Source organism: Euleptes europaea, chromosome 15 (assembly GCF_029931775.1).
Source record: "Euleptes europaea isolate rEulEur1 chromosome 15, rEulEur1.hap1, whole genome shotgun sequence".
Classification (NCBI taxonomy): Eukaryota; Metazoa; Chordata; class Lepidosauria; order Squamata; family Sphaerodactylidae; genus Euleptes; species Euleptes europaea.
The window spans coordinates 59,904,770-59,929,144 of record NC_079326.1 but is presented as its reverse complement, the minus strand read 5'-3'; the positions used below and the strand labels follow the sequence as shown (position 1 = coordinate 59,929,144).

The window sequence follows — 24,375 nt, the reverse complement described above, 5'->3', positions numbered from 1 at the left end:
TTCAATGCCATAGAGTCCTAGTGCCAAAGCAGCCATTTTCTCCAGGTGAACTGATCTCTATTGGCTGGAGGTCAGTCGTAATAGCAGGAGATCTCCAGTCAGTACCTGGAGGTTGGCAACTCTATTCATCTGCCCTCTGAATATGTGACATGGCTGGGGAGAAACTTCACAGAAATTATGCTAGAGACAAGTGGGGGCCCACCAAAACTTGCGGGGGGGGGGGGAAATAGTTTTGCCTCTTAAATTCTCTTAATTGGCTGGATATGAATTTTTCAGACTATTAAATATGTGGTTTTTTTAATTCTTTCAGTCTAATTCAACTTTGAAGTTGATGGCTGATATAGCACGTAAATCCCAGGAGTGGCTGGACAATTCACCACTACTCATGAATTCACTGTCCACATTAGATCAGACCATTCCAGTACTGAAGGTATGAAATGATTACTCTCCCTCTCGTCATTGTATTGGGTCTTGTGTGTGTGTGTTTTAGTTGGTGCTGGTTTACCCTGACCTGGCTATAGCCACAGGCTAGCCTGCCCTTGTCAGTGTCGTGGTGCAGGCGAGGAGCGAGGGCTGTAAGCTGTAAGCGTAGTCTGGAGAACAGTCCAAGGTCATTCACAGTGAAGGCAGAGTCCGAGGTATCAATACAGGCAAGGGAAGTCCAAGGCGTTAGTCAGAGCCAGTCTAAGAAGTCAGGATACCAGGAATCCAAAGGATAGCAGGGAAACAAGACCGGTACACCAGGAGGTTGGTGACAAGTTGCTTGCACAACAGCCAAGCCTAACTGATGGCTTAAATCCCAGAGCCAGCTGATGCTGATGAGGCTGAGTTCACAGGTGGTGCTTCAGCCCTGCTCTTCCTCATCACTGCTACTGGGGAGGTTCCTCTGTAAAGCCTTCAGTCTAGCACTCTGCCGTCTCTGCTGCATTGCCAGACGGACCTGTTTTCTTCTCTGCTCCAGTGGCCTTGGCGAGGCCTCTGGAGACACTGCATGTTGCAAGGTGTCAGGTCCAACTGGAGTCCTTGAGCTGGCAGGCTGCAGGCATGGTGAGTCATCTCCTGACTTTGGCTGATCCTCTATTCTGGCAGGCTGTAGGCCCTGTGGTTGTTCCTGTGGGACTTCTGTCTGAGGATGTCCCTCTTCGTCAGAGGAGGTCTCTGCAGGCTGACTCATGACAGTCAGATCCCAGAAGCTAAGCAGGGTCGCCCCTGGCTAGTATTTGGATGGGAGACCTCCAAGGAATACCAGGGTCGTGGCGTGGAGGCAGGCAATGGCAAACTGCCTCTGAGCATCTCTTGCCTTGAAAACCCTACGGGTCAGCTGTGAATTGATGGCCAAAAAAAAAGTTTACTTGCAAGTCTGATTAATCATTATGTTAAACATACTACAGAGTAGGATCCCAGCTATGCTGAGCTTATCTGGGAACTTGCTGGGATACAGAATAAGCTCCTTGCATTGGATTACCTTAAAATGCATGGGGGTGGGAAATAATTTCCTTGTGACATGGAGAATGCAGTTTTGAGCATCTGTCCAGGTGTGCAGAACTTTCACATACCAGCACGCTGCATCAGCTGCAGAATGGATTACGCTTGCTACTAGCATCTCATTCCAAGCGAATGGCTGCTGAAAAGAGAAAGGTGGCGTCAAAATTATTCAGCACAAGTCTTTTTTGTTCTTTTATCTGGTCCTACTTGTTTGAAAACTAAATTTTGGACCCCAGATCTCAGGGGACCAGGATTTATATGTTACTCCACATTAATTTCTCAACACAGTATTGGCAAGGGAAACATTCCGCCAACATTTTTTCCCCATAATTGTTATTGAAAGAAAGAAAAAATGAAAAGCATACTTTCAATCCCGTACATAAAGTGTGTCACGCCTTCCAAAGCGAACCATATATTTACAGTCTCAACAGCAGCCGAGCAATAACAGGTCATTATTAGAAATCTACCTTATGAAAAAATTGCATGCCTTAAATCAAAGATTATCTTTCTCGACTACACAGTCTCATAACTACTCAGTAAATCTTTGATTATTTTTAATCACTGTTTACCATACATTAAAGTTGATCAAATTACCCACTGCTAATTCCTGGCTCTAATAAACCACCTATATAATCTACCCTTCGTTATTATTGCCTACTCTATCGATAGCTGCTATTCACGTTCAAATTAGTCTGCTGCTCAGTATCAGTATTGCAGTTAAACATAATTATAATATAATTTCCAATTTTTCTGATTTCCAACAACATTTGAACAAAGGCTATTCTGCCTTCGTTTGTCAGGAAGAAAGGTGGGCTAAAAACAAAGTAAATGAAATAATCACAACTCCCTGTTTTCGATGGTAAGGCCCTCCAAGGATGGCCTGGACCAGCAGATTTTATTTCTTTTTAAACCAGTTTACTTCATTTATTGTCTGCCTTTCTTGTTGAGGCTGTGTGGGCGACACTCCTGGCACCCTCTTGACCGCTAAGCTTTCACACCCCAAATCTAGCTTTGAAATATGGCAAAATGCATGTGCTTTTCATTGCTGAAACTAATTTCTCTTGCCATCTGGTAGACTACGTTGCGGAATCCCTTTGTGCAAGTTTTCATCAAACTCATGGTGAGGCTGGACGCCGTCGATCTTCTGGACCAAATTAATCGGCTGGGTAAGTTATTGTACATGTTATCTAACTGATAAATTATTGATGTTCATGAATGTGAGCATGTCTTCGAGGAGAAATACAGGAAGACCTGAGAAGATCAGCCGTGGGTCGGTTCTTGTAAACGTGGCGAAACGATCAGCAATTCATTGAGAAGAGGAAGGGAAGTTGCGAGGACAAAATGGAGGAGAAGAGAATTATATGAGCCACCTTGGGTTTTTTATGCATGGGTTGTTTCCATGGTGATCACCCCCCCCCCGACTACTTCAGGGCGCAAGTCCAAGGTGGGGGGGAGGCAAGAGCATCTCAGTCAGCAGTGCTACGGGCCCAATCAGGATCAGGCCCTTGCACCATTTTTAAATCTCTTTGCAACAGCGGAGTCACCCACAGGTAAGACGCACATCATGCGTTGTTTGGCCCTAAAGGACTTTTCAAGTTGAGGCTGCAGGGATGAGAAATTGGAAATTATCCCTGTTTAGAACTACATTGCTGAGGCTTCTGTTTGCCTCTTCTGGTTCTGCCCTAGAACCAAGTCCTACTAATTTTCTGGATTTCTTGTGACTTCCAGAGGAGGGCTGCAAAAGGATAACACCACAGTGACTCGCTGGTTATGGCTTTCTTCTTTCCCCCCAGATGATATACGTTTGGAACTGCAAAATAATGCTGACATCATAAATCAACTCGACACCTTGTCAAGACTAACAGTCAACGTTTCCTCCTGTGTGCTGTTTGATCGCATCAAACCTGAGAAGTCTGTAGACGAACTTGAGACGGCGGCAAAAGAACTGTTTTTGAAGAACGAGCTTTTTGCCAGTGAGTTGTGTCATCTGGATTTTAATTCCGTTTGCTGAAATGAAATAATTTTCTACCAGAAACAAAACCTAGTGTTTAAATAAATATTTTTTTACTGTAACTAATTTACAATGCATGCTAAGCAGAGCCACACCCTTCCTAAATCCTCTGAAGTCCACAGAATAAAAAGGGTGTGACTCTGCTCAGGGTTCCCCAAGGAAGGAGGCTGTGTCCGTCTGTAGCGGCAAAAGAAAACAGGAGTCCAGTAGCACCTTGCAGTCTAACAAGTGATAAATTTTAAAGACAGTAAAATTTAAGATTAAATTAAGTTAGTCTTTAAGTTGCCACTGGACTCCTGTTTTATTCTGCTAGTCTCTCGTGTCCATGGAGGAGAGGGCTATCCATGGCAACTAGTCAAAATGGAGACTAGTCATGTTGCATACCTATTATCTCCAGGATCAGAGCAGCATTGTCAGGACCAATTGAAACTTTTGAGTTCCCCAGAACTTGTCAGGGATGCTCTAGGCTGATCTTACATTGAGCAGGAGGTTGGACTAGATGGCCTGTATGGTCCCTTCCAACTCTATGATTCTAGCATGCCTATTATATTAGGTGCTGTGGAACACAGGCAGGACGGTGCTGCTGCAGTCTTCTTGCTTGTGGGCTTCCTAGAGGCACCTGGTTGGCCACTGTGTGAACAGACTGCCGGACTTAGTGGGCCTTGGACTGATCCAGCAGGGCCTTTCTTATGTTCTTATGAAATACATCATTCACCCATTCAAGCTGGCTGCTCGGTGGTGTGTCTTCAGTCCCAGTTTGAACAAGAAATTAGCTACATCTATGCAAGGAAGAAGCAGCCAAAGCATGTTGTGCCCCCTGGCAAGGGCTGCCTGTTGTAAGGGTGAAAAAAACAATGTAATATCTTTTGTTAGGACTAACATAGGCTTTATTAGGGCTAACTGAAGATTTTGAGTTCACCAGAACTTTTCATCAGGTGAGATGTTCCTTTTTTTTTTAATGGGGGAAGCAGATTTTCCAGGGTGTGGTGGTCCACCGTGCTGTCACTGGTCTTCTCTGTAAAGTACCATGGAAGCACCGTGGCTCCCCCTTTACTGCTGGTGTTAGGTTACCTTCCCTGGGAAGCAGCAGGAGGTAACAGAGTCCACTCATTGTCCACTCACTGAAAATGCAAAAGCCAGTTGAAAGTGCCAGATGAGACACACAAGTCCCCTTTAAAGGCCGAGAGTGAAAGGAAGCACCTAGTAGTCTTTCTGTTAACAAAGCTTGAGTTGACTGTAAGGTGATGTACCTGGGTGTATTGCTCTGACCTGGACAGCCATGGCTAGACCACTAACATCAGAACTTGGAAGCTAAGCAGGGTTGGCCCTGGTTAGTATTTGGATGGGAGTCCACTAAGTGAGTCCAACAGGGTTGCTACGGGGAGGAAGGCCATGGCAAACCACCTCTGTTCGACTCTTGCCTTGAGAGACCCAGCTGGGGTCATCGTAAATTAGCTGTGACTGGACAGCAGTTTCCATCATTGCATGGTATGCAGTCAGTCAAAGCAAAAGAGGGTGGTTTTACTTTGTGTTGTGAGAAATCCCATACGTACAGCCTTTTCCCAGCCTTTCCATTAAGTACAGCCTTTCATCCTGTTGACAATTCCTTCTTGCTTGGCTGAAATTAGGTATCCTCAAAGTGGAAAAATGTCCACAAAAATCCAAAACCGAGAACAAAAATCTATCTAATCCATTTTGTTAGGACCAACTAAACTGACACAAAACAAACAAAATTAACAGGAGCGGACAGAGAATCCAGGCCGACTAAAACGTTGATAAGCTTGGATTACAGAGGCCAAATGTTAAAGGGGACATACATTTCTCTGGCTTCGGTGTTGCCATCCATTATTTTGTCTCTTTCACACTAGAAAACGTATGGGAGCTGTATTCAACCACAGAGGGCAGTAGAACAAAAGGAACTGTGGGTGTTTCAGTGTCTGTGTCAGTGCTCAAATCAAGAATGTAGAGGCCAGTGTTGGTTTGTGCATCTCTAGCACCTCAAACAAAATTAAGAGTGCATCAAGACATGATATGTGTGCCATAAGTCTGACATGGGCTTGCACTTCACCTAGTTGGGGCATATGTACAATCTTCTTCCCTAGATCAAGTTTGGGGGGGGGTGTTAATGCACGAGGTCAGGAAGATGTGTGCCTTGGACATGCGTCCATGAGAATGGGTCCCACTTTCCAGTCCAACACGTCACGGGTGCCAGGAATCGGGGTGGGGGTGGGGGGAGTGCAATTACTCTTGGAAGTAAACCCAGCGGAAGTGCAGACATTTTGGAGTAGATTCTGCCTCCATTTGTAGTGTTAGAAGCTTGAACAGAAAAGATTCTTTCTTAGAATCATAGAATCATGGAGTTGGAAGGGACCACCAGGGTCATCTAGTCCAACCCCCTGCACAATGCAGGAAATTCACAACTACCTCCCCTCCCATACCCCAGTGATCCCTACTCCATGCCCAGAAGGTGGCCAAGGTGCCCTCCCTCTCATCATCTGCCTAAGGTCATAGAATCAGCATTGCTGACAAATGGCCATCCAGTCTCTGCTTACAAACCTCCAGGGAAGGAGAGCCCACCACCTCCCGAGGAAGCCTGTTCCACTGAGGAACCACCCTAACTGCTAGAAAATTCTTCCTAATGTCTTCCCAGACCTGAGGTAGGGGAGAACAATCCAAGTGAGCTTCCTGGTTGGCAGAAGGTGAGAGGGAAGGAGCTGTGTGATTCAGGGAACATTTCTTGATAAGGATGGGAGTGGAAACCATGGGGTAGAGAAGGAGTGTCTTACCGTCAGGCTAAATTCCCTCATGGAGATGGGGTTGTCAGAAGTAGCTCTCTACTGTCCTGCATTGGTTCATGTGAGGGGAAATCATTCAGCCAAAGCTGGTAATGCGCAGCTAGAGTTCTTGGGGGGCCTTGAGGGGTTCCTGCAACCCAGTCCTTGAGACAAACCCAGTCTCTCAAAAAGTGAGCTCTGACTTGTGGAAGCTGATGATGGACTAAATGATGTTAGTCTTCAAGATGCTACTGGACTCCTGTTTAATTTTGAGAGTAACATGGCTAACCCCCAGGAATTACAATCCTCTGTGTTGCACTTACTCACATTAATTAGTGAGAGATCCTGATTAATAATATGTGGCTAGGTGTGTGGGACAGGCTGGATTCTCTCTGAGGCAGCCTTGGTTTTCCAGTGACTGCCAGGGGATCAAAGTGGCTGATGGCTGATCTCGGACCCTTCTTGGCTGGTTTTCAGCCTTTCTTGCAAAGATGCTTTTAGGGATTCATGTGAACGACAGAGAATAATTGGTCTTGGTGCCAAGCTAGAAAGCATTCCAAGTTGTTGGATCCCAAGGCAATTCCAGATGTCATCTGAAGAGCAAAAGCAAGGGGGGAAGCTGGAATTTTCCTACCAGTTGAAAAAAGGCATCCAACCCTGTTTGTAGGTACAGCTGTGATGTACGTAATGCCCCCCCCGCCCAGCCTTTACTATGTCCAAGTATACATTTGTGAAAGACAAACTGTCTGTCTTGTTTCTCCTTTAAAAGGTATCATTTTCAAGTTGCCCTCAGACAACGGAAAGGGGAACAGAACCGACCCTGGACGCCTTTCCCTTCCACCCTTGGTCAATTATACCATTCGAATGAGCAGTAAGATTGCCCAAACAACCAAAAGGATCCGAGAAAAAATCTGGACGGTGGGTCCACATAACTCAGCCTCCCAAAGCCAGATCTACAGCCGGGCCTTTGTCTACATCCAGGACAGCCTCGAAAGAGCCATCATTGAACTGCAGACGGGGAAACGGGCAGAAGACATCGCCGTGCAAGTTCAGGCGACCCCCTACCCTTGCTACAGCAAAGATATGTAAGTGCCTAACTCCGTTACGATCAGCATATGGAATAACATTGTAGAGACAAGAAAAAGGCTTGCCGCTTCCCCAGGTGTAGGAGGATCCTCTGATCCAGACTGTCATGAAAGATAAATGAGCAAAGGACAGTAGTCTTTAGGGCCATTTATGCCTGGCTGTTTCCTGGGGGTCACCCCACTGACAACTTTGGGGCCTTTGCTTTGTCTATGCTGGCATTTTCCCTCAGAGGTCGCTTCCCTCTCCCTGCTCATTTCATCGCATTTTGCCTGCGTTTTCTGGATTTGTGTTTAGCCAGCATCCAGGAAACGTGGGGGAAATGCGTGGAAATGCACAGGGAGAGCGAGGTGACCTCTGACGGTCGGAAAATGCAAGCATAGACAAAGCAAAGCCCCAAAGTAGCCGGCGGGGTGACCACCAGGAAACAGCCAGGCATAAATGGCCCAGGACACCCGGATGACGACATTCTTTTCTAAGGGTTAACAAAACATGTTTTCTAGCCTGCCTTGTGCTCTTATTGCACAGGTGATTTTTTTTTACACTAAGGGAGTAAAGTTATATATATCTCTGTGTAAAAGAATAACAATATATTTTTATCATCCTTTTTACCAAAATACCAAAATAAATTGAGCAAATATGTTCTGTTTCTTACTTCAAAATCAGACATTTATGACCAGTTGAAGACGAATGCCACCATCATTGCTTGTCCATTTTTTTACTTTGTCTCCGTTCCTCGCCTTATTGAGCTGTCCAGTCCCGGTCTGCATCCTGCTTGATTTCTGTTGTTTCTCTAATATGACTTTGACTGCCGCTGCAAGTCGTCTCTGTCGAGACCCCCAGCCTTCCCTTCTGAGTAGCCCAAAAACATCACCAGTGGCGCCTATTGCATTCATTCAGGCTCCCTAAAACACCCACTGGAGCGCGACTTATTTCCACGGATGTGAGATTATGTTTGCAGACTCCCAGAGCCCTCAATGCTGGCGTAGCCTCCACAATGCTGGTGGGTGAGCCTGGCGCTCTCAGCAGGGAAAAGCAATCCTAGGAAAAAAGAACGTCCCAGGAGCCGAGAGAGAGGCCCTCCAAGCACAGAGGCCCACCTTTATATGGGAAGCAGCCAAGCAAAGCGTGGCCCCCCTTGGCCTGCCCTGGTCCCCAGCCGCACAGAAACACCATCAGGGGTGAAGCTGTGGAAACAGCAGGGGAGTGTGACATCCTTCACTGACCCTGATAATAGTGTTCCCAACCTCCAGGTACTAGCTGGACATCTCCAGCTGATAGAGATCAGTTCCCCTGGAGAAAATGGCTGCTTTGGGCAATTGGACTCTATGGCATTGAAGTCCCTCCCCTCCCCAAACCCCACCCTCCTCAGGCTCCTCCCCAAAATCCTCCCACCGGTAGTATTAGAAGCAGCCATCTTGACCTTATTTCGCATAACTCACAGCACAGGTTCAAGGAAACAGTCGTAGGATTACTGGCTAGACTCCATAGGAGTGCTTGGAAGGAGCTCCGGTTGGTTTGAGCAACTCACCTCTTCGAAGAGCTCAGGTGTTGTATTTTCCTATCAGTATAGCCTACCAGCACCCTGACCTGGGCGGCCCAGGCAAGCCCCTTCTCATCAGATCTCGGAAGCTAAGCAGGGTCGGCCCTGGTAAGTATTTGGATGGGCGACCACCAAGGAATTGCAAGGTCGCTATGCAGAGGAAGGTGGTGGCCAAACCACCTCTGTTAGTCTCTGGCCTTGAAACCCCTACAGAGTTGCCATAGTTCAGTTAACACTTGATGGCCCTTTACACACAAGCACACACACATACACACAACTTGATTCAGCAGAGCGTTGGTGAATGCCATTCTGCATTGAACTGAGCTGAGGAAGTGTCTCTGTGTGAGTATGCATACAGGCAGGGAAACCAATGGTTCAGCATGGGGACTAAAAGGCCTCTGCCGGGCTGCACTTCAGTCAGACTTATGACGATGTTTACCAATTTCTAAAATTGTTTTGAGTGTTTTTAATTCAGCGAAAACATGTATTTCCAGCTTTGCTTTGAAAATCACTTCAGTTTTCCTTGCCTGATCCAACACGCTTTTCACGCAGCTGCACCCTGACTTTGCTTCTCGCAGGTTCCTGACCAGCGTGACCTACTCTCTCCCGTTTACCCTGATGGCCGCTTGGGTGCTGTTCATTGCAGCTTTTGTGAAGAAGCTTGTTCAAGAGAAAGACCTGAGGCTTTATGAGGTAGCCCCGACTGTGATGTTTATGCACCATATGCCCTGCAGCAATACCTGATGATTTGCATGGCTGACCTGGATTGCCTGGGGGTAGAGCTGGGCTCCCAGTGAGTTTGTCCGGGGCCTGGCCTGACTTCTTCGGCTCCTTCACGCCTGCCCGCTGGCAAGCTTTGCTCTCTTCTCCAGGCCGCTCTGACAAGCAAATCAGTGGGGGACGGTTGCCGGACGAGGCTCTCCAAATGCTGCCGCTCCTGTTAGAGCAGGAGTTGTACAGAGGCGCAATGGATGGGGAAACACCCTGGGGAGGCAGGCTGGTCTTCCTTTCTCGAAGGGGGAAACTGGTGCTCCAGAGGGGCAGCCCCCACCCCACCCCCAGGAGTGTAGAGCCCGTCGCTGAAGCTCCAGTTCTGTCATTCGTCAATCTCCAGATTCATCTCTCTGAATATTTAACAGCTAGATTCGAGCCCAGGGGCATCTTAGAAGCCAACACAATTTTGGCGGTATAAACTTTCAAGAATCAGTGCTCCATGTGTCAGATCCCCCTGACTCACAAGCTCATACTCTGAAAATCTTGTGGGTCTCTACGCTGCTGCGGGACTCAAGTCTAGCTGTTCTACCGCAGACCAACATGGCTTTAGCCTCTGAAACTATCTGAATATTTATTGTCTGTCTTCACATTCAATTGACACATCATGCGTATTTGGAAAGCGATGCAGCCGTCCAATTTAAAATAGTCCCTGGCTGAAGAGGGATCATGTGATACAACTTCAGTGTGTCACACTGAAGCTATCTTGACAGCCCTTGTAAGGACAGAAAGGCAAGATATGAATTCTGTAAGTAATAGACAAATAAATAACACTATGGGGTTCAAACAGATGGTGTGCTGGGAGGTTTAAGCCCACCTCTTGTACAGTTTTCCCATCCTGAAACGGCCTCAGGGTGTCACCGTTTGCATGGCTGGGAAAAACATACATGCAGTGACAGGGGTGCCCCGTAAGGCAAGTACCGTCTCCCTGGCACCTTTCAGGGCCAGGAAAATGGTGCAGGGGGAGGCTGAGAAGGAGGAGGGGGCCTTGGCTTTTTATATGCCAACTTTCTCTTCTACTTAAGGGAGACTCAAACCTGCTTACAACCACCTTCCCTTCCCCTCCCCACAACAGACACCCTGTGAGGTAGGTGGGACTGAGAGAGCTCGAAGAGAGCTGTGACTAGTCCAGGGACACCCAGCTGGCTTCGTGTGGAGGAGTGGGCAACCCACCTGGTTCACAAGATTAGCCTCCACCTCTCATGTGGAGGAGTGGGGAATCAAACTTGGTTCTCCAGATCAGAGTCCGCCGCTCCAAACCACCGCTCTTAACCACTTAGCCATGCTGGCTCTTATTTATTTGTTAATTTTTCATATTTATAGCACACCCTCAATTCCCAGCCAAGCCGGGCTCAGAGCGGGTTACGTTGTCTAAAACACATAGCCCCCCTCTACTGGAGCTGTGGTCCTGATCCATATTGAACCTTCATGTACCTGATTTTCAGAGGGAAAAATAACTGCTGGAAGCTTTGTGCCCTATGGCTCTCTCAGCATCTCCGCTGCCTGAGCCCTCCGGGGACCCCCGCATCCCAACAAGGCAGTTTTCCGTTTTGGCTGAAAATGGCAGCTGAGGCTTCACTGGGTCTCTCCTTGCCCAGTCCTTTTTGGGGATCAGGGGAATTTCCCCCATTGCTTCTTCCTGGTGTGGCCACTCTTGTTTCAATATCTGATAATGCACAAGTCAATTCTTGCAATTTTTGCAGTTGTTGTTGAAACAGTGCAGATGACCTCAGAAAGAGAAAAGAATGGAGGGAGCCCCCATGGTCCCCCTCGCTAAAGCACTCTTGCGATTACAGATTCAGCCGCTGAAAGAAAGCCACAGATTACATATTAAGAACAGTGTGGTGTAGTGGTTAGAGTGTTGGGCTAGGGCCTTGGAGAACCAAATTCAAGTCTACATTTTGCCATGATCTTGGGGCAGTCAATTTCTCTCAGCATAACCTACCTCACAGGGTTGCTGTGCAGGTAAAATGGAGGAGAGGACAGAGGTGTGTCCTGCCCTGGACTTCTTGGAGGAGCGGCAAGATTAAAAAAAAAAACCCACACTCAAATAAACAGACGAGCAGAACCTGTCCTCCCTTGCCATACAACACGCTCAAGATTTCTGCAAATGCTATAAAACAATAATAAAACAAATAAAGAGACAGATAGATTATCATAAAAACACCACATATTGAAGCACAACAAAATATTATAAAACACAACGCAATAATTAGGGTGGCCAACCTCCAGGTAGTGGCTGGAGATCTCCCACTATTACAACTGATCTCCAGGTGGCAGAGATCAGTTCACCTGGGGGGAAAATGGCTGCTTTGGAAGGTGGGGCTCTATGTCATTAAACCCCACTGAAGTCCCTCTTCTCCCCAAACCCTGCCCTCCTCAGGCTCCATCCCCAAAATCTTCAGCTATTTCCCAACCCCGAGCAGGCAACCCTAACAATGCAAACGAGCACTAAAGCACAACAGCAGAAGAAAACAGGAAGGAAACTTCCTCTGGAGGTGGTGGGCTCTCCTTCCCTGGAGGTTTCTAAGCAGAGGCTAGATGGCCATCTGTCAGCAATGCTGATTCTAGGACCTTAGGCAGATCATGAGAGGGAGGGCATCTTGGCCATCTTCTGGGCATGGAGTAGGGGTCACTGGGGGTGTGGGAAGGGGAGGTAGATGTGAATTTCCTGTGTTGTGCAGGGGGTTGGACTAGATGACCCTGGTGGTCCCTTCCAACTCTATGATTCAGTGATTCTATGAAACTGAATCTGGCCCCACAGTCCCCTGCTGGACCAAGGGAGGGAGAGGGAGGCGGGTGAGTAATTTCATAAATATTCTTCCACCCTTCTCTGCAGTACATGAAGATGATGGGTGTCAATTCCAGCAGCCATTTCTTCGCCTGGTTCCTGGAGTGCGCCTCCTTCCTCCTCATCACGGTCACCTTCCTCATCCTGATCCTCAAGGTGGGCAACATCCTGCCCCAGAGCAACGTGGCGATCTTGTTCCTGTACCTCACCGACTACAGCTTCTCCATCATTGCCATGTGCTACCTCATCAGCGTCTTCTTCAACAACACCAATATCGCCGCTCTGGTTGGGAGCCTCGTCTACATCCTGACCTTCTTCCCTTTCATCGTGCTGCTAGTTGTTGAGAATCACGTCAGCTTCTCCGTGAAGAGCCTGCTGGTAAATTTCTCCTTGAGTTAGAAAGGTGGCAAGAGCGCTGGGAGAGCCTCCCCAAGATCCTTCCCAGACTGGGGGGGGGGGGGTGTCTCGAGGTCATGAAGCTGGCTTATCAAACCAAGTGGTCCATCGAAGTCAGTCTTGTCTGCTCAAGCTGGCAGCCGCTCTCCTGGGTCTCACATCTTGGCTCATCTAAGTTTTATGGCTTTATTGTTCAAGAGCTTGGTCTAAGAACAGGGGGAAACTAAGAACAGTTTGGCTCACATGTGGGGTGCCAGGTTCAAATCCTGGCTCACCTGTAGGGCTCCCTAGTGGCCAATGGGATGGATTCCTTTCTCACTGAACAGCCCACCTTGTAGGGTTGTCTTGACGACAGAATGAATTCAGCTGTGAGCTCCTTGGAGGAATACGAGAGGAAGAGATAAATAATATTGCCTCCGTGCTCCCCTCTGTTCTCATACAAGACTTCTTCCTCCTTCTTTGCAGACTTTTCATGTTTAGCTGAATGGTGCTGTATGGTTTTGCCTCTCTAATCTGTGTTTTCCTTGAGCGTGCTGCCCGTGTGCTGGGGGCCGCCTGGGGGGGGTCTGTGCCTGCCTGCACAGTCCTTCAGCATCCTCCTCCCCTCCTGACTGTCTGTTTTTCAGAGCCTCTTGTCTCCAACGGCGTTCAGCTATGCCAGCCAGTATATCGCCCGTTATGAAGAGCAAGGCGTTGGTATGTGTGTGCTGCTTAGGAATGAGGCTGGCCGCTGGGCAGGCCCCGCAGAAGCGCCTTCATTAGCTAACGCAGCTTTTGTCCTGACATTTTTTGTGTAGGTCTGCAGTGGGACAATGTGTATAAATCACCCATGACAGGAGACAACACGAACTTTGGCTGGATGTGCTGGCTAATTCTGATAGATTCCTTTATTTATTTCATTCTGGGATGGTACATTAGGAATGTTTTTCCAGGTAAGTAGAATAACATTAGGAAGAACTTCCTGACAGTGAGAGCGGTTCCTCAGTGGAACAGGCTTCCTCGGGAGGTGGTGGGCTCTCCTTCCCTGGAGGTTTTGAAGCAGAGGCTAGATGGCCATCTGTGAGCAAGGCTGATTCTATGACCTTGAGCAGATCATGAGAGGGAGGGCACCTTAGCCATCTTCTGGGCATGGAATTGGGGTCGCTGGGGTGTGTGTGTGTGTGGCGGGGAGGTAGTTGTGAATTTCCTGCATTGTGCATGGGGTTGGACTAGATGACCCTGGTGGTCCCTTCAGACTCTATGATTCTATGAATGTTTGTTCTTAACCAAACAAACAAGCAAAAAAGGATCAGAAATGTATGATTTATAGTCATTCCTGGGAGACCACCAAAACCGGTCCTCTCTGTTTGAAGTTTTCACCTCTTGTGGCGTGGAGAGGGGGAAGGGTTGCGCGCATGGAATGGCTTTCCCCTCTCAGGTTGCATTTGCCAGTCTGCATTATAGGCTGATCCGTGGCACTCAGCAGGCGCTGTGGAACGGTCCTTAGTTGTTATCATCCCCCACATTTCCCCATTTCTTTCCCTGCTGTGTTTCCAGAGACACCAACCTATAAAAATCCAGGTCTGCATGTGGGGGGTATCCATTCTAGGACAATATTGGGATGTCCTGGTGGCTTCCACAGAATCCAGGATCTCGAAGACAGTGGCCATATACCCAAGTAGCCTAAACCTACCAGGATCCTGCTAAGCACTTATGAGCAGCCCAACACACTCAGTGTTGGAAACAGCAAGGGGATGTTGGGAGCAATCCTAAGCAGGTCTACTTGGATGGAAGCCCTGTTTTATTCAAGAGGGATTATTCCCTGGAAAGTGCAGTTAGGGTTGTAGCAGCACTCGCGCCCTGTCCACCCTACCACTGGCTTTCTGAAGTAGTGAAGATAAACTAAAAATTGTTCAGAAACAGAGTGCTCCAAGATGCTGTAGTGCAGAGGTCTCCAACATTTTCTGAGCCTCCGTGCGAACTCTCTCAGCATTCTGACACCATGTGGTGGGCCCAGCCACAGAATGGCTGCCACATCTTACCTACAGTTACACCAGTGGTTCCCAAAGTGGGCAGTACCACCCCCTGGGGGGCAGTGGGGTTACCTAGGGGGGCACTGAGAGGCAAGGGGGCAGCAGGGGGCACTAGAGGTGGGTCCCTTCAACTGTGTTGTTGGATAGGGTAGGGGACGCTGGACTTGAGTTTGTGGAACCAAGGGGGCGGTGGCCCGAAAAGTTTGGGAATCACTGAGTTACACAGTGAAGATCCTTGAGCTGTGGTGGCCCGCTCCTGCCAATGCAACGTTTATAAAAATCTGCTCAGCCAGTCAAACCTCCAGTGGCCAAACAGAAGCCTTGCTGGGCAAAATCCCCCCGCCCCGGCCCTGAATGCTGCCGAAAAACACTTGGTGGGACACAAGGTGCCCATGATGGGGACCCCTGCTGAAAAGTTTGAAAACAGGACTAATCCAGACACCCCTCTTTCTTTCTCTCATGCCCACCCCAGGAAAATATGGCATGGCGGCCCCATGGTATTTCCCACTCCTCCCGTCGTATTGGGTAGAGCAGTACAGCTACATCCCCCTGTGGGATGGAAAGACAAAAGGCCTTCAGTTCACCAGCTTCTTCTGGAGGAAAGAGCCGGCGTTCCCTGAGAAGATGTGTACGTATCCTCACTTTGGGTACAGAGAATTGTAGATTTACTTGTCTGAAAATGTTAGGTCTGTACTGAAAGGGATGGACGGGTGTTTGCTGAAATCTGAAGTCCAGCCGTGACCCTGAAAGTACGAACTGAGGGGCCCCTTCTGACAACTTGGTTTACATTTGCCTTCCTGTTCTGCTCACTTTTGGGGCTAATTAAGTTTCAGGTTGGAGGACGTGCATTTGCTAATCTCCTTGTGAAACCCACAGGACAATTCAGATCTTGACATCTGATGGGTTGCCGGGGGGGGAGGGGGGAGATTCAGACTGCTAGATAAGTATGCTGCTTGTTTAAAAAATGTGAACAGTTGCTGCACCAGGGACAGATGGTGCATGTGCGGGAGTGCACATGTAGAAGCTTAACATGTGGAAATGGGCAGGAAGTTCTTCATGGCTTGGAGGTAAAGAGCATCACCTGGTAAACGACATCCCATTAAGCCTCTGCTAAAGGGACAGGATACTTCCCCTCCCGGCCTGTTGGCAACCTTAGTGTGCAACTGGGTGTATCCAGGCTTATTGAATTCTGAGTGCTGCCATGAGTTTCTTTTCTTAGAGGCAGGTCAAAGTGACAGAGTGGCAGGCACATCTCTCCCTCCCTGGCTCTAGAAGAAAACACAAACGCTCAGGACCACAGGGGAAGCCAGATCTCACACGCCCAGCTGCGGCTCCCTTTTCATTTCACACCGTTAGTGTCTGTTGTGCCTTCTCTTTCTAGCAGTATGCACGTACTTCACGTGAACGTTCCCAGTCTCGAGTCCAAAATGATAGGCTGACTTGCTCTTGTTGTTTCCTAGTTGTCCAGAGCGCCTTGCCTTCTAACCTCGAAGCAGAACCTACCAACTTAACGGTGGGAGTTTCTTTGCATGGAATAACAAAGGTTTATGGATCCAAAGCTGCCATTCAGAACCTCAACCTGAATTTTTATGAAGGAAACATCACTTCGTTGCTGGGTCATAACGGAGCTGGAAAAACTACGACAATGTAGGTTGCCAGTATGGTGTAGAGAGCCAGTGTGGTGTAGTGGTTAAGAGCGGTGGTTAGGAGCAGTGATCTGGAGAACTGGGTTTGATTCCCCACTCCTCCACATGAGCGGCGGAGGCTAATCTGGTGAAGCGGGTTGGTTTCCTCGCTCCTACACATGAAGCCAGCTGGGTGACCTCGGGCTAGTCACAGCTCTCTCAGAGCTCTCTCAGCCTCACCTCCCTCACAGGGTGTCTGTTGTGGGGAGGGGAAGGGAAGGTGATTGTAAGCTGGCTTGAGTCTTCCTTAAGTGGTAGAGAAAGTCGGCATATAAAAAACCAACTCTTCTTCTTCTTGTTGTCTTTGAAGAGGAGCTGCTCAGAATGGCAAGAAAAAGGGCCTTGGCCATGAGCCAAGAGATGCCGTTTTCACAGGGTTTAGGGGGGGGGATCAGACACTCGTCTCTGGGGTCTACTTCTAGAAGTTCCCTTGCATCGTATTTCCAGGGCTCTTCAGCTTTCTCAGCAGGGGCCTCTCATCCTTTCCACAAGGAAAAGGAGAGGAAAATGATTTTCCTGTTTCCAGGCCAGTAAACAGTAACATCTCCAGATGCTAAAGATTTTGTTTCATAGTAGAGGAGTTCACCGTGGCAGTTAGGTTTGTCTTCTGATCTGCCTGGTGGGAGAATGACCTGCAGCACAGCTTGGACTGAGATTACACATTAGCACAAGGACTGCCGGTGCCCACTCAAGCAAGACCCCGCAAAGAGTTTGGGGGACAGGCGGAGCCTCTGGAAGTCCTTCCCGCCCTTTCTTCTGGGCCAGTCCGGAGTGCTTCTCAGCCCAGGAGATTGTGGCGTGCCCTCAGAAACCCCATGTGGCTGACAGAGTTGTGATTTAAAAAACAAACAAACTAGAATATGTTTCAGGATTGGAACTATACTGTACAGGAGCTATTTCGATTGATCTTCTTTCATGGGACAAGTTGCGCCACAGAAACACTGCTGGAACTAAAATCACCACCATTTAAAGCTCTTTCCATCGTAAAAATTGGGGAATATGCCATAGCAAAAATTAAGAAATATTCCAAATTTTTTGTGTTCTTTTTAATTGAAAGGAATGCAGACATACAACATGTTGTGTCGTTCTTATGGGGAAGCCAACAGCCCATGAAAAACAAGGGCTCTCCATCTCACTGACTCTTGGTTTAGTCAGCCTCACAACCGTGGCTGACATTAAAGGTGTCCGCAAGACTCCCTCAGATTGCACATCACACAATTTCACTTTCTACTTTGTTGAACCTGAGTTCTGGGATTCAGCGGATCCCCTGGTTTTTTTTTAAATCACACTTGTAATCTGCCTTGAGTCCTCCTGGCAAAGGCGGACTATGAATGACTGTGACGATTTGTCTGAGGCCGTCCTCTGTGTGCTTCTCTTCTCAGATCGATTCTGACAGGCTTGTTCCCGGCTTCATCAGGCACGATCTTTGTTTATGGCAAAGACATCCGAACCGACCAGGACATCATCAGGAAGGACATGGGGATCTGCATGCAGCACAACGTGCTCTTCAGCTACCTGACCACCAAGGAACACCTGCAGTTGTACGGCTACATCAAAGTGCCTCACTGGAGCAAGCAAGAGCTGCAGGAAGAAGTGGAAAGGTACATCACTGGAGCCAGAAAGGGGGGAAAGGAAGGAAGGAAGGAAGGAAGGGGGCTGCTCACATGTGGGACTTCAGCCTCTTTTCATGAGGAGAGGCTTCTCTGCTCATTTCTGAATGCCAGTGCCTTTGAAGGTATGCGCCAGGATGGCCCTGTTGCCTTGCCTTGAGGGGTGAGCAGCGGGGGATGGGAGAGGGGGAATTCCCTGCAACTGTCTTAATGCTCACCGACATTATAAGGGAATTGTAAGGATTGCAGAGAGCAAACGTACGTGAAGTGCACTGCTGGATCTAGGGGTGTGCAAAAAAAAACCCAAAAAAAACCACCCTGGTAAAATTGGGGTTTGGGTTTATTGGGCCCGATTTTTTTCGGGAAACCTGAAATTAGCCGAATTCCCATACTGGTAAATATGGGAATTCGGTTTATTTTTGGGTTTCCTGAAAAAATTCGGGCCTGGGGGGCATTTTTTGAGGTAGAGCCCCCAAACTTGCAGGGTAGCTTCAGGGACTCTCCTTGCAAGAACCCCCAAGTTTGGTGAAGATTGGATCGGGGGTCCAAAGTCATGGGGTCTGGAAGAGGTCACCCTCTCCCACCTCCATACACAAGCAGGAAGGTAAGAGTCAGATTCTCTGTTGGTTCGCTAATCGGCTAATGCTTGTCTATGGAGGAGGGAGGGGCGAACCCGAAATTTACAGAAATGGCTTATTTTTGGCTTATTTTCGATTCGGGTTTATCGATATGCACAGGCCTAGCTGGATCAGACTGTGGGGCCCCCCAGTCCAGCATCCTGCTTCACTCAGTGGCCAAACAGGTCTAACCCAAGAGATCTTCATTCATTCATTCATTCATCCATTCATCTTTTATGCACCCTTTCCCAACTTTTGAGTCAGGCTCAGATCAGCTTACAACAATTCCAGCACAGTTAAAATTCCAACAATTTACAATTTAAAACCATAATATCTCTAAAAAGTTCCAAGTACCCTGAGGCCGTATAACAATAATCGATAGCGGGAGTCAATTCAGAGGAGAAGAATAAAACAAAATAAAAATAAAAATAAAACAAAACAAAACCATCCATCCTGTTGAAGAGAACTCAAAAGCTTGAATCTGTGTTGTATTATTTTGGTTGGTTTTAATGAAAGATATTAATATGACTTTTGATTTTAGATTTCTCCTCAGGTGGCCCGGCTACCCCCTTGTTTTTGTCTGCCTCTTGTGGGTTGCACATAATATGACCAGCCCTTGATCTATTTATTTTTCTGGGCGCTGTTTTTAAGGACCCTGAAGGACACTGGCTTATACCTCCATCGCCACAAGCTCGTGGGCTCCTTATCGGGAGGGATGAAAAGGAAGCTGTCAATATCCATCGCCCTCCTTGGAGGGTCGAGGGTTGTGATTCTGGACGAGCCGACCACGGGGGTTGATCCGTGTTCAAGGAGGGGCATTTGGGAGATCATATCGAAGAACAGAAAAGGTGACAGTCTAGCTTTTTCCCCAGTGAAAAAACATGGGAATGGTCTGGAATGGTGGGTGGCTTTATGATGAAACTTCTGTGGCTGCCTGGCACCTGAGGAGGATTCGCTCTGTGTGTGCCCAGGGCATCCAGGGACCTCTAGCTGCTCCCCAAGGGGCTGGTGGCTTCCTTTCCTGAAGAGCCCTCCATGTGCAATCACAGGAACAGCCCTCTTTTGCTAGGCCCTGCCCGTCTTCGCTTAAGCCTTGTTCTGTGGCTTGACTTGTCTGTTGCGAGGGAGACATGAACGTCCTGCATTTCGATATTTTGTCCCCAGGCAGAACGATCATCCTCTCCACCCACCATTTGGACGAGGCGGAAGTCTTGAGTGACAGGATCGCCTTCTTGGAGAACGGAGGGCTCAAGTGCTGCGGATCCCCCTTCTACCTCAAGGAGACGTATGGCAGCGGATACCACCTGACGCTCACCAAGAAGAAGGTTTGTTCACAAGGAGCCTTCTTGCTATCGGCCACGTCTGACGAGTGATGCCAGTTTGAGAAGCAGCTTGTGAAAATAGGGTCCATTCCAGGAATGTGTCCACATGGGTGAAAGAGAGACCACACACTGAGGGACGAGAACATGCAAAGCTCAGGGATCAGGCCGCCCTTTTCTCTGCTTCTTGATTAGCTGATAGGTGCCCTCTTTGCAAGTTGAACTGGTCCTGCAGAGTCCAGATGCTACAATAGGGTTGCCATCCTCCAGGTACTAGCTGGAGATCTCCTGCCAATAGAGATCAGTTCAGCTGGAGAAAAGATTTTTAAAACAGCCCTAGGGCCTGGCTTTAGCTGCTCTTAGGCTCATGCTCTCATTTCAGGAGGAATTTCGCTTTCCCAAAGAAAGGGCCTGTCTTGGTAGCTAAAAGTCTCTCACTGGACATTTGCGTTGTGCTGTGTTGTCTCTCCACCCCCATCCCCCGGCCCTTCTCCAGAGCTCAGCCTTTAGCCTGGCAGGAGAATGCGACACCTCCGTCGTGACGGCCATGATCCAGTCGCACCTCCCAGCAGCCTACCTCAAGGAAGACATCGGGGGAGAGCTGGTCTACGTGCTGCCCCCATTCAACAGCCGAGTCTCTTCGGCCTACCAGTCCCTGCTGAAAAGCCTGGACAGCGGAGCCAGCGACCTCCACATCGGCTGCTACGGGATTTCAGACAGCACCGTGGAAGAGGTGAGTGAGTGCCTCAGGCTGCCGGAGGCACTGGCTCAGAAACACTATGAGGCGGGGAGGGGGCTGGAAGAGACCCCTGTCCCCCTGCTTCCCTCTGGGCCGCTGAAAATGCCCCCGAGGTCCCTCCGCTCAGATTCCACCCTTCAGCTCAGAGGGAGGCCCAGGGAAAGGGATGAAGGCCATCAGCAGGCCACAGAGGGGCTCGGAGGGGCTGCCAGTTGTGCACCCACCCCCCTTCTCCAGGGTAGAGAGCAGGTCCAGTTGCATCCGAGGGGGGCGGGGGGAGGCACTGTGGGAGGCTGTTCTGCCCACAGCCCTGCAAAACCTTGTGCTGCTGGTCCTGGGTGCCACAGGGCTGCTTGCCCGGGGAGGCTGCTGGCAGCTCAGCATGCCTTGCTGAACAGCTCAATGCTTAGCTACACCAACGTGGGACGTGGAACCCGCTGTCTGAAATCCTTTCCCCAAACACCTTCCCTGAGATGCCTGCTCAGCCTCCCGCCTCTGCTCCCTTCCCCACGCCCACTGAGTCTCTGCATGGCTTGGCTCTCCTCACACCTTCCCTGTCTCTGAGGAAAGCAGGAGGTGGCGTGCAAAGACCCTGCCAAAGGACTCATTTACTCAGGGGAAAGGCAAGCTCAAGGACAGGTGTCATGTGGTTTTTACATTGCAGGTGTTTCTCAATTTGACCAAAGACTTGTCAGAAGGCGAACAAGAGGATCCAGAGCTGCCCCGAGAGGAACCCGGCTGCGCTCTGGAGAATGATGAGATGTCCATGAACTCCGACAACTTTACGGAAAGAGACGGTATTATTTTGTTCAGGATGAGGCCCCGGGCAGGCAAAGAAAGAGAAGCGGTTGCCCTCTGCCGTTGGCTGGGCTTGGAGGAGTGGTTTGCTTGGGAGGGAGGGGGGAATAGTAGCCTTGTACTGTACCCCCTACTATAAACTGAACAAGGTGTGGGTGTGTGAAGGGTAGGGGTGCCAGCTCCAGGTTGCGGAATACCTGGAGATTTTTGGGCGGAGCCTGAGGAGGGCGGGGTTTTGGGAGGGGAGGGACTTTAATGCCATAGATTCCAATTGCCAAATCGACCATTTTCTCCAGGGAGACTGATCTCTGTCACCTGGAGATCACTTGTAATTAGCAGGAAATCTCCAGCCTCCACCTGGAGTTTGGGAACCCATTGTATTGGGTTAGTATAAGTATTGTGCGAGGGTGGTGGGTGGGGGTCAGAATATTCCTCTCATTCCTTTTCTGGCCCACAGACCAGGCCTTGGTCAAGTCCAAGAAGCCGAGCCACTTCCGCCTCTCGCTGAGGAAGGCGGCCGCCTTGTTCGTGAAGAGGTTCCACCACACCCGGCGCAACGTGAAGGGCTTCATCGCTCAGGTCATCCTCCCGGTGCTCTTTGTGACGGCCGCCATGGGCCTTGGCACCCTCAGGACAGAGGTGGCCGAATACCCGGCCCTCCACCTCTCCCCTTCCTTGTACGGCGACTCTGGCCAGGCGGACTTCTTTGGGTGAGGATCTGTTTCGTACGGTTTGGGCAAGACTTGGGTGATTTGCTTGAGGGGGGAATGTTAGCATTGTACTGTACTCCGCTAGAAACTTAACAAGGTGTGGGTGTGTGGGGGTTAGGGTTGCCAGCTCCGGGTTGGGAATACCTGGAGATTTTGGGGGCAGAGCCTGAGGAGGGCGGGGTTTGGGGAGGTGAGGAGCTTCAATTCCATAGAGTCCAATGGCCAAAGCGGCCATTTTCTCCAGGTGAGCTGATCTCTATCAGCTGGATATGTTGTAATATCAGGAGATCTCCAGCTAGTACCGGGAGGTTGGCAACTAGGGTTGCCAGGTCCCACTTTGCCACTGGTGGGAAGTTTTGGGGTGGAGCCTGAGGAGGGAGGGGTTTGGGGAGGGGAGGGACTTCAATGCCATAGAGTCCAATGGCCAAAGCAGCCATTTTCTCCAGGGAGACTCATCTCTATCAGCTGGAGATCACTTGTAATTAGCAGGAAATCTCTAGATAGTACCTGGAGGTTGGCAACCCTAGTGAGGGGTGTTGATGGAAAGAGAACTGGAAGCAAAGCTTTGGGGCAGTGGAAGCAGGAGAGGGAAGGAACATGGTGGGGAAGTAATTCTCAGGGAATAGGCTGGGAAAGGAAATGTATTATTTCAGGCAAGAGGATTAATTGAAGGGGGGATGGATTTGGGGAGGGACCTGTGGGAAGGGGAGGGCTGCTTGTGGGGAAATTGTGGGGAAAGAGTAATCCGTGAACAAATGCTCACATTTCTTGGTAAAATTATGCCACATTTTACTGAACGGGGATGTCTAAACTTGTCTGGCTCGTTGGGTGGTCCGTTTCATGCGGCTTCTGTCCTACGATGTCTCTGAGGCAAGTGTAGCTGAAACCCCCACCACCCCAACACCTGTCTTTTTCAACCTAGAAACTACAACGAGAGCACCGGGCCTTTGGTTGCTGCCTTGCTTGCTTTCCCTGGAGTGGACAACACGTGCCTGAACAGAAGCAACCCGTGAGTAGTCCTTCCTAATTGGGGAAGGGCCAACCACCCACACCAAGGGTTAGCTGCCACCAAGGGCATCTGTTGAGCATCTGCCCAGCTGGAGAGCCAGGGCTCGCGCCCAGGCGGTGGGACGGCAGGCCACCCAAAACACTGCCAGGTCATGGGACCGAGCAGCTTCTGAAGGGGCAGATTCCAAGGGACGAGCCCTTGCGCAGGTCTTCCTCCCTGTCAAAGCCCAACAAGGTAGAAGAACCTCCGGGAGAGGCTGATGAAGTGGGGGGGGGGGGCTGGTGGGTGAGGGGCTCCTTAACCCCTTCTTTTCCTGCCCTTCTCCCAGCTGCTTGTCCCACCAGTGGTGTGAGGGAGGAAGGGAAAGGGAATATACTTTTTTTTTGCCCGGTGGCAAATTGGAGTGGACAGATGGCAGAAAATGAAGGGATGGCCCTCTCCTGGTTTCAGTCTTTGCCTGCCTACCTTATGTTCAAAAGAACTCTGGCAGTGTGTGTGTGGATGTGTTTCAGTCCTCTGCTTGTTTACCTGGAAGTGAGCCCCACTGAGTTCATTGGGGTTTAATTCAGAGGGGAGGGGCCATGGCTCAGTGGCTGAGCATCTGCTTGGCATGCAGAAAGCCCCAGGTTCAATCCCTGGCATCTCCAGTTAAAGGGACCAGGCAAGTAGGTGATGTGAACAGACCTCCGCCTGAGACCCTGGAGAGCCGCTGCCGGTCTGAGTAGGCAATACTGACTTTGATGGACTAAGGGGGGTCTGGTTCAGGACAAGGCAGCTTCATATCTTCATGTGTTCATGGAGCATGCTGGAAGATTTCAGCCCTCTACCACTGCCTCAGGCATGTGTGGTTTGAAAGGAGTCTCATTGCATTCAGAGAGACTCATTTTGCAGGTGGCTTACAGACAGGCAGGCCAGTCCCGTGCACCTTTACACTGAGGTAAGTACCAGTCAGTTCAGTGAGGCTTCCTCCCAAGTAAATGTGCACAGGACAGTGGTGCCAGCTGTTCGAGGCTTCTCTGTTA

The 24,375-nt window shown here is 49.4% G+C and overlaps 1 protein-coding gene across 1 annotated transcript in view; it reads left to right on the top strand.

Moving 5' to 3' along the window:
- ABCA12 (ATP binding cassette subfamily A member 12) overlaps window positions 1-24,375 on the top strand; it is a 101,741-nt gene that overhangs the window by 46,793 nt on the left and 30,573 nt on the right. The window contains exons 18-34 of the mRNA XM_056861241.1: window positions 311-430; window positions 2,561-2,651; window positions 3,279-3,458; window positions 7,040-7,355; window positions 9,475-9,589; window positions 12,507-12,836; window positions 13,481-13,550; window positions 13,652-13,786; window positions 15,339-15,494; window positions 16,327-16,513; window positions 17,934-18,152; window positions 19,430-19,626; window positions 19,943-20,103; window positions 20,594-20,830; window positions 21,501-21,633; window positions 22,092-22,344; window positions 23,267-23,353. Coding sequence (XP_056717219.1) covers window positions 311-430; window positions 2,561-2,651; window positions 3,279-3,458; window positions 7,040-7,355; window positions 9,475-9,589; window positions 12,507-12,836; window positions 13,481-13,550; window positions 13,652-13,786; window positions 15,339-15,494; window positions 16,327-16,513; window positions 17,934-18,152; window positions 19,430-19,626; window positions 19,943-20,103; window positions 20,594-20,830; window positions 21,501-21,633; window positions 22,092-22,344; window positions 23,267-23,353 — 2,987 coding nt within the window. The remainder of the gene's footprint in view (window positions 1-310; window positions 431-2,560; window positions 2,652-3,278; window positions 3,459-7,039; window positions 7,356-9,474; window positions 9,590-12,506; window positions 12,837-13,480; window positions 13,551-13,651; window positions 13,787-15,338; window positions 15,495-16,326; window positions 16,514-17,933; window positions 18,153-19,429; window positions 19,627-19,942; window positions 20,104-20,593; window positions 20,831-21,500; window positions 21,634-22,091; window positions 22,345-23,266; window positions 23,354-24,375) is intronic.